The 19301-nt window shown below is 36.9% G+C and overlaps 1 protein-coding gene across 14 annotated transcripts in view; it reads right to left on the reverse strand.

Moving 5' to 3' along the window:
- Positions 1–19301, reverse strand: part of RYR2 (ryanodine receptor 2) — a 441630-nt gene that overhangs the window by 240173 nt on the left and 182156 nt on the right. For all 14 annotated transcript variants that reach the window (XM_074818391.1, XM_074818396.1, XM_074818388.1 and 11 more), the window contains 2 exons: positions 10952–11051; positions 7457–7553 (listed from right to left, as the gene is read on the reverse strand). In XM_074818391.1, the coding sequence (XP_074674492.1) occupies positions 7457–7553; positions 10952–11051 (197 nt within the window). The remainder of the gene's footprint in view (positions 1–7456; positions 7554–10951; positions 11052–19301) is intronic.

The raw sequence follows: 19301 nt of genomic DNA on the forward strand, positions 1-19301 counted from the left end.
CAACTGTTTGATTCGGCAGTTTTCAAATCATTAAATATATGAGAAATCAGGTCAAAGCTAAGGCTTAAATTAATCAGAATATTTAATTTTTAAATTGGTTCCTTGTTACTTTTTGGGGATGAAGTTCTTTCTCACAGTGGAAACCCAGAAGCTGTCACCAGCTTCTCAGTCTGAGTACTCTTTTGAAGCTAGCTTTGGATTACACAGTGTAATTTTAAACATCTAAAAAACCTCCCATTGTGAACTTAAAAGAATGGCTTCTCATGGGTGAAGTAGTTTTCTTTTACATGACTGAACATCCATTATTTTATTTCTCTGTTCTTTCAAAGGGGAGCTATCAGTCTTGGAATGGTCATGTAAGATGAGAAAATGAAAAAGAGGTAGAAGGGAAGAAATCCTAAATAAAAGCATGTCATTTGTTTACCAAAGAAAATAAAAAGGATCCTGGGATTGTCTCATATCCATATGAATGAATGGGTACAGTAGCAACAGAGGGAGTGAAGACAGAAAGACAGTGATAGCACTTTAGGGACAGAAGTCAAAAAGGCAGCAGCAAAGCCTCAGCAAAAGAGTAAGTAACATCAATCTGGAGGGAAACTGAGAAAGACCTGGGGACTGGAGGGCTAGGGATCAAGGATCTTTACAGAGAAGCAAATGGAGAAGCCCAGAAACTGGGGTCAAGGATGGAACAGCAAAACCTTGTATGGGCAGGAAAGAAGACACATGCTACAAAAAAACCTGAGTTGGCACAAAGCACTAGAATACAGTGTAAGCTCTTGTGTCTTTAGCTAGATATTGTCATCTTTGCAGAAAAGATGGTAAAGAAAAGGTGGCTTTGAATAAGAGAGATCTCTTCTTCATTGAAGGACAAGTCTCTTTGCCTTTACCATAACAGCATACGCACTAACCACTGCCCCAGAGCAGCTGAATAAATTCATAATCTAGACCATCTCATACATTTTTATTCTGTCTTAAGAAATCTAAAGTACATTTTTTACTCCTTTTATCAAATTAAATAAACTGCTCTGAGATTGCTCAAACCAACTTCCTTAGTACTTGCTCTTCATAAAAAACATTATTTGATAGAATGCACCTCATTTCTTTTTATATACTCTTGGCAACAGCTCAGTGCCAAAAATGAAGTATGATTCATAACATTTTAATCCTTCCTGAAACTGACACTGGTAGGTAAACCATATCAGATACTGGTATTACTAGGTCAAATCAAACATTGCTTTTAATGACATGTGAATAATGCACAAAAATTCTCTGACTATCAAAGAATTACTATAGATTTACATTGACAGGATGGAAAAAATAAAATTTCAAGTTGAGGTTCACAGAAGATGCACAGTATTTGCTGAACAGGAGAGCAAACCTGAGCATTACAAAACCTTATTATGAAATTATACGTAATGTCAATGCATGAGGAAAGTACAAATAACAGCATGTACAAATAACCATTTTTATTTCAAACGAAAATACCTATAAGGAATTCAGAACCTTTGAGAATTTTCAGTTCATCTTAACTATAAACCCTAATCTAGTTAATTAGCTGGTGTAATGAGGTCATTTTTTTGTCTCACCTATGACTGCAAGTCAAATTGAAAACATCATTCTTTTCCTGCCTATGTCGTTAATCTAATTCCTCTTAATATAAACAGTCACTAGAGCTGGAACTTGCCACCCAATTTGTCTCTCGGGCTGTTAATTACAGCACCAAGGACTGCGCAACCCCCACCCCCCCACCCCCTCCAGCCGCGGGCAAGCGAGCCGGGGACACAGCGCCTCTCCCTTGCTTACTGCGCCCACTCCTCTCCACCTTCCCCAGATGTGATGGAGAGGCAAAGCGACGGTAAACATCAAAAAGAAAGCTGGATGGCTGAATCTCTCATCTCCAATTACAATAATGAATTAATTACACAGGTTTAAAATAGACTACCACATATCAAAACCCCTGGGGAATCATTACTGAATTCATATTCGTAATAAAGTATTGTTGAGCGGAGAGAAGGCGATCATTTCAGTGAAATTCACTGACTACAAATGGGCACTAAATGAGGTTAAAACAAATTACATTAAATGACAGTGTTTCAATACCGCTGAAGTAGGCTTGGTTCAAAAACCTGTAAATCCTAAATTCCACAGCAAGGAAATAATGGAGTAAAACTCAGTAGCTTGGAATGAATCAGGGCACCATAAATATGGCATAAATAACATAACCATATTGTACCTGGATTATACACAAATGAATAAATCCAAATAAGATGTCAAAGTTCAAGTTAAAGAAATTGTTCCACGCCCTTCAGTGACAGGCAAAGCTGCTGTGGTTTTAACTTAAAAAATCAATCCCTAAAGAGCTTTTTCAAATTAATTTATAAAAGCACAACCATTACTACTCAAGGCTCGTGTGTTGTTTTGGGCTTGAGGGAAAGGTTATTGATTTATACTGGGTGAAAAATTTCCAAGTTCACATTTCAGTCATAAATAAACCTTCACACGTGCCAGATCCCAGCCTTTCTGGGGTACAACAGACCTCACTAGTTCATAACGTCATGTCAAAGAGTGTATTTTACATGTCTAAAGAGAATGGCACGGAAAGGAAAGTGAAAAGGAGCTGGGATTAGCTAAATCACATTGATTTTGACTTTCATCACATATTATAAATTCACCAGTGAAGACTCAATACTGTAATTATCCAATAAGGGTTTAAAGAAAGAAAAAAAAGTGTTACAATTTCAACAGGAAAAGATGTCAAATGAAAGCAAAGGCCATTTGGTAACTGTAATACAAACAGTGATTTAAATCTTCTGCTGGATAATCGTATACAACCCCCCTCCTAAAAAAGAAGTACTAAAAATTATTAACAAATTTTTCATGGATGAAACAGGAGGAAAAGGTTGGGAAAGGAAACTATGCAATCATTTATTTCAAGAAAAAAAAACATAAGTCAAGGAAAACCTTGTGGGTCTGCCTCATTCCCACACACACAGCTGACAGAGTGCTTCTATCAGCTCATATGATGGGAGTCAGGTCACAAACCATGCAAGCAGAGGGTGGAGGAAAAGGACTCAAGATAAATACAGACTCCCAGCTACTGCTCTGCTGCAGAAATTTCCCATGGCTCTGGAGAATCAAATAGAATCAAAGAATAGAATCAAAGCAACCAGAAGAACACCAATCTGATTATACTATGCCTTCTCTTGTATATCTATACATATATTTATTTTTTAATCTACCTGGAAATGCTTTTGAAATTTGAATTGAAGAGCTACAGAAACAACACTGCAAATTTAGGTCTAGCTCGCTATAGATAATTAGGGCATTTTAAATAATAAAAACACAGTTTAAGGATTCTACACACAAGGCTTCAAACACTGTCCTTAAACCAGCAACATATCTAACTATAATGTGCAGTAAATTATATTTAATTCAGTGAAACTGCACATACTGTACCTTTTGCCTGGTCCTTTTTTGTTCTTTATCTGCGTCAGAGTGAGTGAAAACTACGAGGCTTATGCCCACTCTGCTTGTGGTGTTTTAAAAACAGTACCACTATTTTTTTCTAGTGTAATATCAAGTAAACAAACATGTTACCCCAAATGTTTTTTAATTACAAAGCAAACTAAGTCTAGCAACTTCAGGGAGAATCTACTTGAAACTGCTTCCCCAGGAAAAGTAGATTTCTGAGCGGATAGGAGCCCCCCAGCCTAGAGACTTCTGTGTGGTGAATAAGCCACTACAATTATTAAAACGTGCTTTAACGTTTCTGATTTCAGCTAGATCTTCTTGGGGGGAAAAAAATAGTTCAGGCAATAAAATCCTATTTTACTATTTTTCTTGAGTCACTACTGCAAGAATCTGTTTAAATCAGTTCTCTGAGTCTCCCCCTACACAAATACTCAAAGTAATCTTAAACTATTTATAGTTCAGAGATGTAATCTTTGAATAATTGTCTCACTGGTGTTACATCAAGAGCCAAGTATCACTACATAAATGGCAGCATTAGCAGAGACAACTCAAGATTCCTCACCAATTTTGAGCAAATTCAGCTGGATAGAATCAGCACACCAATTCTCCCAGGTACCATCCTCACTGGGAATTTAAATGCACCAAGACAGAGCAGCCTTGGCAATCGGTAGCCTAGGCATTTTACCTCTGTGTTTACCCCCATCGTACACCTGCATCTGCTGGTGCCAAGGCAGGTACGCACTACTGAGACAATGGAATAGCACTGCCTGCTGGAGGGAGGAGGCAAGGGAGGAGCCACTGCTCTAACCTGTAGCCCCATGACAGCTCTCCCTCTCTCCAAAATTGAGGGGCCATGGCCAGAAGACAGTACAGAGTGGGCTGTACCTGCAAGAACCAATGCTACAGGCAGCCAAAGGACATTTCTGTATCTCAATTCTTGGAGGGAGGGAACAAGATCATCCTCCTAACCAGTCTCTCACCTTGGGCAAACACCTGCTTTGCCTGTGTCAAAAGTTGGCCCTGAACATTGCTCTTTTTCCACCGCTCATTGTGCAATTGCATCTCACCACTCCATAACAAAGTCCCTCTTCCAAAATACAATGCTCCACCCTACCTTCTGGTGATCACGGCAGCACAATTGAAGTACCACATGGAGGGACACACAAGCTCAACAATTAAACAAGGAAACACAGTATACATTCAGGAAAAATTGTAAGACACAAAAGAGAATTTTATAAGCCCTTTATATGACTATTTCTGCCACTATACTATGTCTCTTCCAGTGCAGATTTGGATGACCTTGCCTCAGAGGAAGCTTTGTTAGGCATTGTAATCATGAATACAGTATCTGCATGGTCACTGTATCGTAGGTCTCCACTGTGCTAAATGCTGTTCCACATGAGTATAAACAGCTTGAGAACATGTGTTTTATTTTGGACTTCTGGTAATCTTTGAAACACTTTCATACTCAAATTTATGTAACTGTATCAATGCTCTAAGAATAGAGAAAAACAGCAGTTATTTTTAGAAACTGCCTAGCAGCATCCTTCACATCAAAACAATTTATTCATTCCCAGGATTAGATACCAGGTGACGTTATAGAACAAAACTGTTATTTTCGGACTGCCTGATCTTTTATTTAGTTGAAAAGACATAAAGAGGAGACATTTGCAGAAAAATAAAAATGAGATAGAGGAATTTGTGAGTCACAACAGAGATGGAACTTCTCACTGTTCCTTTATGCTGCCATTCTGCAGAGCAGAGCTGCTCTTCAGGTATATGCTGGAACAAAACAAACCAAGCACAGCCACAATAATCTATCACCAGACTATTTCAAAAGGTAATAAAAGGATAATATGGAATTACTATACTCCAAATATATCATACTTTACCATGCCTTATGTGCAAATGTTATGGATCTTAAATGAAAATGAAAGATAAATAATTTTTTACAATTTCCTACCTGCCAAAATCACCCATATTTTTTAATATAATTCTACCAGCAGTTAAATACCACCCATCAAAATAAGGTATGCATACATATTGAAAACTGAAAGGAGCCACACATTATCCTTTTAGATATCATTTTGAATAGGCAAGGGTCCTAAACAGAGGTAGAAATATAGCAGTTTTAAGCAATAACTAAATTCAGTAATAATTTAAGAGAAGAAATTGCGGGGCACAGAGCGATTATACTAACTCCATAAAATTAAAAGTAATCATAGATTATATTATAGGTTTATTAGTAAAAATAATTTTAAATATTTCAGAAAAACAATAGAATAACTTCAGAAAAGGGCACTATATAAAAATTAAACTTATTTTTATTCTGTTTGTTTATTAAAGAAAGCTCCTGAACAGCAAGAAAATTTCAGAAGATCCAATCTGGTTTTTATGAAGCACTGAGAAGCAATGTTTCTCATATTGCTCTCAGGAAATATAAAGACAATTACATAGGTCCTATTTGTTGTCTACTAGCTCTGTTTCTTTGGGGATACTAGATAGATAGGGGAAAAGGTAGACACTGCAGAAAGCAGAATAACCATCTGGTCTGTTTATGGCACTGGCCTGCCTACAGCTTAAGAAATGAACTCTATTCCTGTGTTATAGGACACAAAGATGCATCATGTGAATGCACAAGCAGATCAAATTTTTTCTTAACTTGCAACTTCACGCTCCTTTATTGCAGATCATATATAATGTTAGTCTTGTTGGAAAGAGTTAGATGTGTTCTTAAGCATTAAAGCTCATTACTGAAGTGCTTGACCGTCCTATAACTCTGCAATTACACCGCAACTACTATTTTTAAAAGCAGTTTTGCAGGATTTTGACTGAAGTAAGAGCAAACACTACAGGATTCTATTTATCATTTTTTCATCACTTTCAGGGTGAGGATAATAATAGCAGCAATAAACTCCAAGCTGTAGTGGATCTATCACATAGTAACTACAATTAAAACGTGAACTGATCACATCTTAAGTCTCAGCATTTTCAAATATCTTCTGTGTTCAAAAACTATCCCCTTGTCTAAAAATGAGAAATAGCCAGGAAGGGTTGGTTAGCAGCTCTGTAAGAAAACTCTGAAGTTTTTCTCATTAATATTTAAAAATTCATAGAAGATTTTTGCTATATTTTATGACAGCTTCCAGTGTTTTGTTCTTATTACAAATAAGAATAAAATAGAATTTAAAAATATTTCTATTTGCAAACCAAGAAAACTCATTTGGAAATTAATGAATACCACTGTCTTTGTCATGGAAATGAAGCTACCCAATATGCTGCATTAAACAAACTACTCCAAAATCAACATTATCATTTAGCAGTCTTCAGGCTGAAGATAGGAATAAATCATATGACACTGCACTACTGAAAAGAAGCTTAGGGTATATTTTATTAGAGCAAATCAACAGGACTTTGATTCACCCACATAATCACCTCACTGACACATGCCACTTTCATTGCCAGTCTTCTCACCATTTTGATTTATTAGTTAACTGAGACAGACACATACTCAGCTGTCATCACTTCTCTTCCTCCATTCTAGGATTCCTTTAGTCAAGAAAATAACCATAAATTAAGTTCTAGACTACCACGACAGCTATACCAGAGATCAATACCCAGCCTAGTAGCCTTGAAGGTCTGGACAGTAATCTTAACATACCCTATCCTGAGGATTTTTTTGTGATTACAGAAAAAAACAGCAGTAAAGAAACAACACATTTCATTCACAGTGTTTTTAAACCAGTAAAGACAACAATAAATTGTCAAAAATCACTATTGCTTTTATACCTGCTAAGTAAAATCAGACTTGAACAATACTGAAAAGAAAATGTGAGAGACTCATGTCCAAAGTTCATCTCAGCAAAATTCCTTCTCATGAGCAATACATCTCACCACAATATCCTTCAAAAATCTGTGCTATCAGTGACACCTAATAATGATTCAGCAACATTCATTATTATTCTGTTATAAGTTGGAAACCTACCTTCTTTGTTCTTCTCCGTGTTCACCCGAAGGGACTGTCAAACATTCATCCATGTGACCATGCAATAACCTCAGAACATCCCCTCCTATCAGATATCCTTGAATAAAGGGAGAAAATCAAGTGCATTTGTCTGAACACAGCAACACATAAAACTATAGTTCAAACTGTAATAAATACTATCAGTTTTATTTCATTTTTTTCTGTTGATATGTTACTTTAAAAAGAGAGTCAGAAGAAGGGGAATATATCTTGTTCCCTGGGGAGCCATCTGAGCATTGTCAAGTGAGAAAAGCTGCAAGTCAGCAAGTAAGAAAGGGTGGATCACACAAAAGAGAGCCACAGGCAGGGGATTCTACAGCATTAGCGCAGCTCAGAAAAAGACTGATCCAATGGAAACAAGGAAGCAAGCCTCTCAGATTAAAACAGAAAAAGTGGGAGATTCTTCCATTTTACCTACTCACTTTTGTGTCTGACTTAAGGATTCCAGCTTATATACTAACAAAACAAAGATTGATTTAGTTAGTTAATTTTAAAATCCTTTTTGGTGTCTTTGGAAGTTTTCTATGAGAAAAACTTCTGGGAAGATCCACTCTAAACGCTGCTTGATTTAAGATTCCCAACGTACAATCATGATTTATTTGGACTCCAAAGGGAAACTCCTGTACCACCTATGTCTCCACTGCACATGCAGGTTCAAAGCCAAACAGTTGGCTCTACAGTGGACAGATAGATATGGGTGTCCACAAACTAAGGCACAGAGCATACATGTGGCATCACAATATCTGAAGAGCCAGGAGCTGAAAATAAGGCCATAATTCTGATCAGTAAAGAATAACAAAATAAATGCTTTTTCATCAGTCTTTTTGCCTCAGAGATGTGACATTAAAAAGAAATAATTTTATGTTATCCTACAAATATTGCATTATAATCTAGTAACTGAAGAATAAGACTTACTAGATTTTAGAGCGCAATTCAATGGTATTTTTTCAGTTTGACAAGCTAGATGTAAACAACTGTTTGCTTCCTAAACTCATCTTCCCGTCTTGCAAGAACTGGTTAATATCAAATTCTGCATTTGAGCAGGATGTGGTAACATGATTCCATAGGTTTAGTGTTAAAATAAAAAGATTTTTTTTAAAAAAAAAATGGAATAATAATTTGAAGGTATGTCTATATTAACAAGTAATGCTGTGCAGTAAAACAGATCTGTACAGGGAAATGGTGTTGGACCCATCAGTCACACTGTACACATTTCACAAGCTACAGGAAATCTTTTTCCTGAATATATACCAGGAAATATTTCAGGATATATTTTTATATATATATTTTTAAACCTTTGAAATCCATATCAAGTTAGTATTTGTGTGTCAAGTTTTAGCATTGAATTTTTAAATTCTTGGTTTTGACACAGAGGGGTATGTCCAGGTAAGAGTAGTTATATATATTAATTTTTACATGGACATGCATCAATATCATTCTGGAGATGTTCTGGACCGAATAGCTTTTTTCTGGTTTTTTTTTGTTTTTATTTGTTCTGTTTTTAAAGGGCCTCCCATCCACTTCACAGTACAGACATTAGACTGATCTGAATCTAAAGCTCTGACTAAACACATTGACTTAAACTGATTTCTGCAAAAGACAGTTTTGCAGAAATGCATGTAAAAAGAAATCATTTTCTTTTAATGAACTACTTCCAATATTTTACGGGCTATTTATCCATTATTTTCACTTCAAAGTAATTTCATTTAGCTGAAGTGTTTCATTTATTAATCTATTTTTAATGGGAAGTTTTGATTAAGACACAGTTTTGTCGTGTAGTTATTCCTATACACTGATGTTTTGCTTATGAAGATGACAAATCATTTTGCATACACTAACAGAACTATTTTCCTCTTCCCCTTTTTGAGGTAATTTCTTCCAGTTTGGCTACAGTTTTACTGAAGCATATAGAGTAAGGTCTTACACACTAAGTGTCGGATTCACTCTCTCCCTTCACAACAAGACAACTGATTACAGGAACATTTGCCAGTTTTGCTAGAAAAAGGCCTTTGTTCTAATTGTTTCTGACACCAGCCAGCTGATCTTCCCTAGAAAAGATGCTGCTTAACAAAGATAATGTCTATACCTGAGAAAGTGGAAATGGAAAGGCAGAGCAACAAAGAACAAGCAAATACACAGAAAAATGCACAGTTGCTAAAATCATATTACATCATTTTCACATGATTTCCTGTCGGTATGAGTGCATGACAGTATATCATTGTGGATTTCTGCTTCCCAAACAGTCAGACAGGTCTCACCAGTGAGGTTCACCAACCAGAGAGATGTGGCACAGCACAAATCTGGGTCTCAGCTAATAAACATGATTGCCACACCAGTGCTGCCACCAGTGGGAGGACAAGAATAGTGTTTATAGGAAGGAGCAACAGGTTGGAGAGGAGAAGGTTTTCTCCTCTCATTGACAGAAAGATGTTCTCCATAAAGTTTAGGACACTGTTAAGCAATGCACTAGCATTTTTTTAATAATGGATTGCACTAGAAACCATCAGAGAATCTGAATGTGCAGAATGATTCTCATAGTCTAAAACCACAGTGAGTATATAGAAAGCAGGTGCTGGCAATGCTGTCCCTGCAACTGGAGTAAGTAAAGCTGCAAGAGCATTCCACAGCTCTCTTTTAAAATATGCCAGATAAAAAGAACTGATGTGAAATTTCAGTGTATTGCCTTTTCAAAAAATAGTGTACAAAACTCCCAGGGAGTAAGAAAGAAAGGACCTGCAGCTTTAACCTTCTTAAGGTTCTATTACAATACCTACTCAAAACAATTATTCTGTAGGAAACTAGAATCATTAGGCTTTACACTGTGACAGATTTTTCAGAAAAAGACGACTGGTTTTTTCCTTTCTGTAGAACCCACATGACATAAATTCAGGAATTCTTGTCCTTTCATGTCAGAAGTTGCATTAAAAAAAAGCCTTCCTACTTCCTAAATAAAATAAAAACATTTTGAAAGCTGTTCTAGCCTTTCTCTGTCTTTCCCCTCCTTTTGTTTTTCTTCCCAACCATATGCTCCCCACCAAACCATTCCCAGTCTTAACTGCTAGGATTTCACATCCTGCTTCCAGTCCTCTTGCCCATATTTTACTCACTCTCAGAAACATGTAACCATGACTGCATACATCAGAATAATCTGAGATAGTATTTTAAATCAGGACCAAATGCCATTTAAAAAAAAAAAGTTATGAATTTCATCATACCTTTAGCAAAATGAGATTTGAATGAGCATTTCAGCATTTAGAAAAAAAACATGTAGAAATGTATCAATGTCACTTTCAGCATAACTTTCCCTCTGTTTTCAGAACATTTGTATACTTATTTTTTATTGTATTGAATATTTAGATAAGAGAAACCCACTCCCACACTTTGCAGAATAATTTGATTTTTCAGATCTCTCATTTACAGTCAGTCTTTCAATAATTAACATTGAGTCAATCTTACCTTGGGCAACTTCACTTCCTGAACTGATTGGTGCTACACTCCAGAGCGTCTGCTGGAAGGCTGCATCAACATGTAAGCTACCATTGCCATAAGAGAGATGCTACAACAGGAAAGAGAGAGGCTTTAATTTGGGGTTAATTAAAAAATCTCGTTACAGTGTACAATAATAGTATCAAGCATTCCCTTGTTTCTTTCATACATAAATTGTTCCTATTGACTGTATAAAGAAACACAAAGACAGATCTGGGTACTCTTCAAAGGACATTAGAAATAAAACTAGAATAATAACAGCATAATTGCCTCAGAGACACAGAAATGGCACAGAATGGTCAGCTGTTTGGGGTCTTAGACCATAGCAAACATTCTGAAGAACTGATTATTAAGTGCTGCAGGTTCTTACATGGGTGTTCTTCCTTCTATATGCAATGGGATTTTCCACAAAGTATGAATATTGGGATGTGACAGTAATCTGTATTTTAAGTCTAACTCACCACTGAATTATTTCTTGTGGGCTTCCTAAAACTGCCATCAGATCAAAGAAACCACGTAATAGACTTTGTAAGGCACTTAAGGGAGTTTCCAAAATATATTCTTGCACAAAGTTTTCATGACCCAAGCAAATTTGAAATGATCTTTCCCCGAAAGGCTCACTTCCTACCTAAGCATTCAATGGATGATCTTCTTTTACTGTGTTATTCCCTATCTTCTGCCAATGTTGCAGGTCTTTACAGTGAGTGCCACAGGTGTCTTCTCTTCTCAGAACACTTCATGTGTGTGTGTTGCACCTAGTTCAGTGACATTATTGTCTCAGAAGTTCTAATCTCAAGGCATATTATATATGGAATCCCTGTAAAATCCTTTGTCCCACAGCATCAGTCAGTTCCACTGATACACTGCTAGTGCCAAACAACATAATCTTATATAAGATTATGAAACTAAGCATTCTATAAATAAGCAGCTGCTTTGAAGTATACAGGTTATCCTAACAATTCATAAGTTTTAAAGTGCAGCAACGTTTAGACACTTTTATCAAAACTTTATTTTAAAATACTGGACAGTAACTGTGTTGATACAGTAGTATTGGTTTCTGTTTCTGTATGCTGTGACCAACTTTAACACCTTCTGGGTAAAATTATTAACCATGCAAAAGGTAATAATGGCAATGGAGGTCAGAAGGGCGTAGATTCCCAATGACATGTGCAGAGCTCTTCTGTCTTCTTGCCTGCACATCTTCTAGCTGTACAGCAGTACAGGAAATAGCTCATCAGCTCATTTAGAAGTCTCCCATAACAGGTAATGACACAAAGTGAGAGATCTCACCAAAGCCATGTTTCCACTGCACCAGTGTCATTTCACACACGTAATGGAGGATGTTCAGTGAACAAATCACCCCTTCACCTTTTATTTTCCCCTTACGGCAGTTAAATAACTTAGTCAATGGCAGACCAGGCTGAGAAATTACAATCTCCAGCACACCTCAAATCCCATTCCTGCCCTGTGGGCCTTTGTTAGGTTTCCTTTGAGATTACTACACAGATTCCAGTTAGGGACAATGAACAATTCAACTTGTACCATGAAGCAGGAATATTACTTTGAGGAAAACACATAATCCAGGGTAGGCAAAAAGGGAAGAGGATAACTTCTCTGCCATTTAGATCTGCCATCAACAGAGCACTGCTTGTAACTGTGTGCTTTGTATGCGTTAATGAACTTATTTCCACACACAATGGTATCAACTGAATTAGCGTTCCACTTTATAGATAGGACACTGAACAAAAATACATTGCTGACATCTCTCTTCAGAGCACCTGTTATTTTTATCCATTCATTTGACTCCAGTTGCAGCTCTGATTATAACCCAGATGTCTCAAGATGAGTCTCCAGAGAATTATACCTTTAAAATTATAGTGTAAATGACCTAATACAACACATGACCATCACAGCAGAGAAATCAAGATTATATCTCTGCAATTCTCTTCTTTCCTTTGCTTCCCTAGACTGCTTGCTGCATCCTTTGATTTACAATTGAAGGCAGGGGTCCTGACATTTACAATTCCATAAGCTATGGTGTTCATCCCCTGGAACCATCCATAGCAAACAATAAAATGAAGCTTTGACCATGTAGAGAAAGTACCTTGTCAATGTATATTCAATGATTCAATTATGTCAAATATATAGAAAAAATCCCAACATATTAGAGAAGCCAGTCTTAATCCCAGTATTGCCTAACTTTTCAGTGCTATACTTCACAATCTCAATGTTGTTTTAGAGCAATCTGCTGCATGTCTATAACTTATTTGGAGCTTATCTGCTTGGTTTTGTAATTTCAGCACAATAAAACTATCAAAATGAAACAAATTCCATAACACAATGTCCAGGATGTGGACATGACACTCACACTGATGTTGAACAGCCTCCATACATCTTTACTAGCTGGCATAGCAGAGTATCTGGCAGAAGTAGCAGGTTGCCATCATCAGCGAGGACCACATGCATAGCACACGTCTTTCAGGTATGCAGTAACAACATGTTGGGTTCAGGAATCCTGCTGTCTATTCTAATCCTTCACCATTATGGCCAGTCCTTCAGCCTTCTGTCTCACCCAAATAATCTCTTTCCTGCACTGGTGTCCAGGCTCAACCAAAAAGCTGGATTTCTCTTCCCTACTAATAGACTAATAATATCCTAAACCAGCATTTAACCTGCCATAAGTTTTTAATCACTTCTCAGAATTTAATTATGGTATTTTATGAATACAGGTTAACACTACAGACTACAGGCAGCTTCTCAGGGATAAACTCCAAGACTTAAATCTCCCAGAATACTACAGGTTTCCCAGCTGAACTTACCATCATGTTATAAACTCTGTACTGCTCTGCAGAAAAGTAACACAATCACATCTCTGCTCCTAGGTCTTCCAGAAGAACAGTGTATTCAAGCACACTGGAGAGCTTAGGCATCAGATGGTAATTTCCACAAGAACGCTTCAGCAGTGATTGCAGCAGCATAGCTGCATTTACAATAGCTCTAAATAACTAGGATGATGTATTTTAAACTTCATAGTCTGCATCAAAGTTTCTGCTCTCCAAAATGCATGTGTCCAAAGAGAAAAACATAAGGAAATGAAGAGATTTGCTTCAGGCTTCCTCTTAGCTAAGGTGTGTCAATATTGACATCACATCTAGCAGTATCTATTTCTATCTGCACTTTACACTATGATGTCTCTGCCTTGAATCTCAGGCCATTCCAAATAGTGAGAAGATCAAAAGAAAAATAATAAAGAAATTTTATTTTCTGGTACATTTTGAGAACTGCATACAAGGAGAGCACTTCCCAGAATGCTTAAGTACTGCACACAACAACAGCATCAACCACACTGCTTTAAAAGTTAGTACCAGCTGATGCAGAGATGGAGGCTACAGACATGATGCAATTCAATCTATTTCCCTTGTGTACACAGAGACTGACAGCCCTTGCTATTTCCCCTTTCTCTGTCTTAAAACTACTACTATGATCAGGAAAGAAAAGCAAAGTCAAAAAGTACATACCTGTACCTATAACTAAAAAAAACCCAAAACCCCAAACAAAACAAACTATACTTCCTTTTTTTTTTTTTTTTTTAATTTGGGAAGGGAAAATCATTTTGCATCAAAAAAATTACAAATTAGCAAACTTCAGAAAAATTCCAAAGGTTAAACTAGATGGACTGTCTCTAAAACCAAAAGATATCTACTTGATATCTTTCTACTTACCAGGTTTCATTTCTATTTAAATTTATTACCCGAGTCAGTGAAAAAGTACTCTAACACTGACACTGTCAAAATAAATGAAAATATTCAGTCACAAGGAAGGGAGATATTGGAAAGAACTAGAAGTAATAACTGCATCTGTGTAAAGCTTTTATATTGTTAGTTTTTTGTGTTTACATCTAAAAGTGGCAATACATTTATATTCATTGACACATCTATGAATACTTTGAAAAAGTTTGAATAAATATGGATAAACTTACACTGCAGAGCAAAAATTAGATATCTAAGTTTTGTCCCAAAGTAGGCAAAGCCCAGGAAATTTCAGATGGGTTTAAATCTCTGAAAAATCCTGGTTGCTTTGTATTTCTCTGAAGTAGTTTAAACAGTTGGCTAGCAAATCCACAAGCAAAGAGAATTTTTCAATTGATAAAGAAAGAGAATTTCCAGCACTATACTAACCAATTCCAGTCCCTCCACTCAACATAAATGTGCCATCAGCAAAGGGAGAGTAGTAGCTAAAACCCACAGATACACAGAACTTACAATTACACCTCAGCCATGGAGAATCATCTAAGTCCACTATCACATAGCTGACAGCAGGTAGTTGCAAATGCATGGCAGGAAAGTGTAAGTATCCCACAGAGGGTAGACAGGGGTAGTTTGTGTTCCCCCTATTTATATTAGCTTTCCTTCTGTACTATAAACACGAAAAGCCTGAAGCACATCAGCTACTATGCTTCCAAATGATTATCACTTGGTATGATTAGACACAAGAGCTTTCATTAACAAAATATTAATTTCACAGAAGCAAGCACCGAAAGTTAGGAGATGTCAAACAAAGTAGCCTACAGAAAAAGAAAGACTTCTGATGAATGCATCATATTACAGTCTTCAATGGCATGATCCTGTACAATTTTTCCACAAGTGCTGCCTCATTGTATATACAGGATAAAGGAGCTCCCCCTTCATGAACAGCTGCTCAGTGCTCTGTTTTCTCCTCAATCTTCAGTCTGAAGCCTCATGCTTTATTCAATATAGTCAATTTTTCAAAGCTTTGAAAAGAGAATTATTAATTTCCTCATAGGCTTTTCTCTTGCTACCAACAATTACAGCATTTCACAACACACAACAAATATTAATGAATTCATTTTCTCAAAACCCCAAAGGAGTAGCATTATAGCCCCTTTTGCAGTGGGGAATGGAGGTACATAGTTTACACTAAGAAATTTTCATTAATCTAGGATGCCTAATTTGACAAGGGTCTGTTTAATTCCCACTGTAGACTGCACTATATACAGTTTTAATGTTCAAGGCACATCTTTCATTCACCTCAGTCACAGGTATCAAGACTGAGCAACTCTGGGACCTCAGCCTCTAGCAGAAGGAAGAGATCTCAGAGCCACAACTTGGGTAAGGAATATTCCTGGTAAGGGGTGAAGAGTTGGTGACCTCTTGAAAGCAAGCCTGGTATAAAAGGTCTGCTCAGCAAATTCCACAGCAGAGTCTGGTACAAAATCTAATTCCCCAGGAAAATAATTAATTAAGCATCATACCAGTCATCCTTCACCTGCAATTCCCAGCTTGAAATTTCATCTTAAAAGTTGCTTCATTCTACAGACTCTCTGCTACTCAACTCTGACACATCCATTGAACTTTTATCAGCACTGAGATAATGTTCCATAAAAAGCCAGTGTGACTGCATATTTAAGAGATTTCATTAAAATATATCAGTGCCATGATTTTTGCATTTTCTAATGCTTGCGGGTTTTCAAAATTTAAGAAAATTATTTTTTGTGGTATAATTTATATCTAATTTTTCTTTCTTTCTTTTTTTTTTAAATCTAGGAAGAAAAGAAACCCCACAGTTACAGTAGGTGGCACCCACATGAACAACAACAGGTAGAGAAGTAGACTTTAAAACCATTTTTTAGACATCTGCCACCTAATCTAACACAAAATCATGGACAGGAGTAGGCTGTCAGCATACCACAGGTGACTGCTGTGCCTTAATACAATGGGTTTCATAGATAGTTGCTGATAGCAGTTATCTAGCCTAATAGGTCCAGGCCTCTCCCACTCTCTTTTCCTCTCCAAATCTTTATCCCAGTCCCGTATCTCTCACTGAGCCAAACCAGGTTACAGCCTACCTGATCACCCAGAATTAGGACCTCCTTCTGCTTCAAAAGGTTCTCATCAGACCTACAAAGCCTCAGCATGGCCTTTTGGCTTTTTTCTTGCTCAACATCTTCCTTCCCCTGTCAGCCAGCATTAGACCTCTTTCCAGAAACTCACCACAACTCCTGCCCCTGAGTTCTTTTCTCATTTCTTGGCCCCTGACTTTCCCCTCTCTGGATCTTTGTCCAGTGGTTTGGTTCTCCCCAGCCAGCTCACTCTTTCTCTACAGATCTCTCTTGTCCTTTCCCAGTCCCACTCCACTGGTTCTTCTATCAATTTGCTCTGCCAAAACAGAACAGGTTTTCTGCCCACATTTCTAACACAACTTTAACCAGCAGGTGCCCACTCATCCCTTGTCACCAGCTTCTTGTCCCAGAGGATTTATTAGTCCCTTACTGCCTGCCTGCCTTCAGCTGCCAATCTTTTCAGCCAGTCATCAAGTCCCACTCGGTTTTCCTCATTCCCACTTCAGTCCCAGGCTCCTGTCCCTGCTACATCACCTCCCTTTTGTCCCTTCTACTTTCTCATAGCTTCCTCCTCCACATATCTTAAATGACAGCAGATCACCGGCAGCACATAAAACACTGAGTTCTCAGCTGTCAATAGAGTGCCTGACTTCATCTCTGCCTTGAGCCACCCATTACAAGGAATATGTGGTTCCACCAGGGTTGGGGCATATTTAATTATTTGTTGTAGAGGGAGTTTAAACAGTTCATTAACACACAGGATGTGCAAGAGGTCTAGCTTATGCAAAATAGACAAAGTCATCAGAATTTTAGCCACTAAAACAAAATTTAAAAAATCTTCCCTGGGCATGAGCAAGCTGCATTATTTAAAGAGAATGTTTCTTTATTAAGTTTAAGCAAGGAGAGGCTTGTTACCTTTTTTTCCTTCTTCCTTTCTTTTCTTTTTTTTTTTTTAAGTTAGCAAGATACCAAGAACACTCTTTCTAATTTCCTGTGTTTGTTATAAAATGTGGGATGTGCAACATTTTCAAGAAAATGAGATTAATTTTCTTAATGATGTGAAGGGTTTTTTCTTCTGTCTTCAAACTCAGTGACATCTAACCCCTTCTGGATGAACTAAAATACAAATCTCAGACTGATAAAATAAAAAAACCAAACCAGATCAGAAATAGATGCTACTGTTTCAAATAAGTAATTTTTTACATTACAAGCACTTGATTATAAGCACTTGGAAGCAGGATTTTATAAGGCAGAGCAGCCTGACAACCTTAATTATCGAGAAGATCTACCAGCCTCCATAATAAATTTTAAATTGTATAAAGACTTTGTGGGAACCGCATTATGATCAGTGTAACAGAGCAGCTCAACACTACCTTGGTTCCACTAATTTCCAGTCTGTTTATGCAGATTCAAATTATTTTTAAGAAAAATCTTTACTATTTTTCAGAAAAAAATAAAACAACACAACATGGAATTGTGAATTTACACAGAAGAAAGCAAAGTCCAATACTACATTTCATACTCAGGAAAAAAACAAAAGGGGAGGGAGAAAATTTGTAAATTGAAGAAAATAAAAAATAAACCCCACACACTGCTGCGTTCCCTGGTACTACTGACCAAAAAAATGCTACAGATATTTAGAAGCTATCCCAAGTATCTGATAACAAATAATAGAATTAAAACTAAGAGCTGAAAATAAACAATGTATCTGATGCAACAGGATGCTGAGGGAGTGCCTTGCCAATACTCAGGAACCTGTCCTCCTGTCCAGGACAAATGACAGACACAACTCTACCTTTCAAATAATTTGATCCAATTTGGATGATATTATTTTTGAAAAGGAACTCTGCCATCAGTTAACCATGAAAAAAAAGGTCTTTTAAGTCAAAAAAATAAACCTCAAGGATTCTTCATAGATCTGCATAATGCAGCTGCAGATCAGCATTACAATCAGGACATCAACTCAGCAACTACAATACATCACAGTGCAGAAATTGTTGCATTGTACTGAAATCTGTGCACTGTAGATTCAAAGGTCCTTTTTTTTGGTCTTTCCTTACTTCTTAGCCAGAATAACACTGATATATAACATTGATAATAATTTAAAGTTTTATCTTCATTTATGCATTCTGTATTTCAACTTCATGTGTAAGGAATTTTCTTGAATTATGTTTAAAAGACTAAGTTATCCAGAGACTTCAAGAATTTGAAAGAAATTACAATTAACTGAATTTCTAAACTATTGAAAACTGGCAATTTTGAAAGCAGTCATGGTATATAATTAACAACAGCCATAGGCAAACTTCAGTGTAGGGGTACACACACTATTATGTACAAGATGAGGAAACATGATGGAAGTATTACATCTGTTCATGGGGCTGCACTGTCTCAAGAAAGGAACAGAGCAACTCTGTCTTGAACTTAAATGATGGCAACATTTATAGCAGAACATCTTTTTGC

The sequence above is a fragment of the Strix aluco genome, chromosome 3 (assembly GCF_031877795.1).
Source record: "Strix aluco isolate bStrAlu1 chromosome 3, bStrAlu1.hap1, whole genome shotgun sequence".
NCBI lineage: Eukaryota > Metazoa > Chordata > Aves > Strigiformes > Strigidae > Strix > Strix aluco.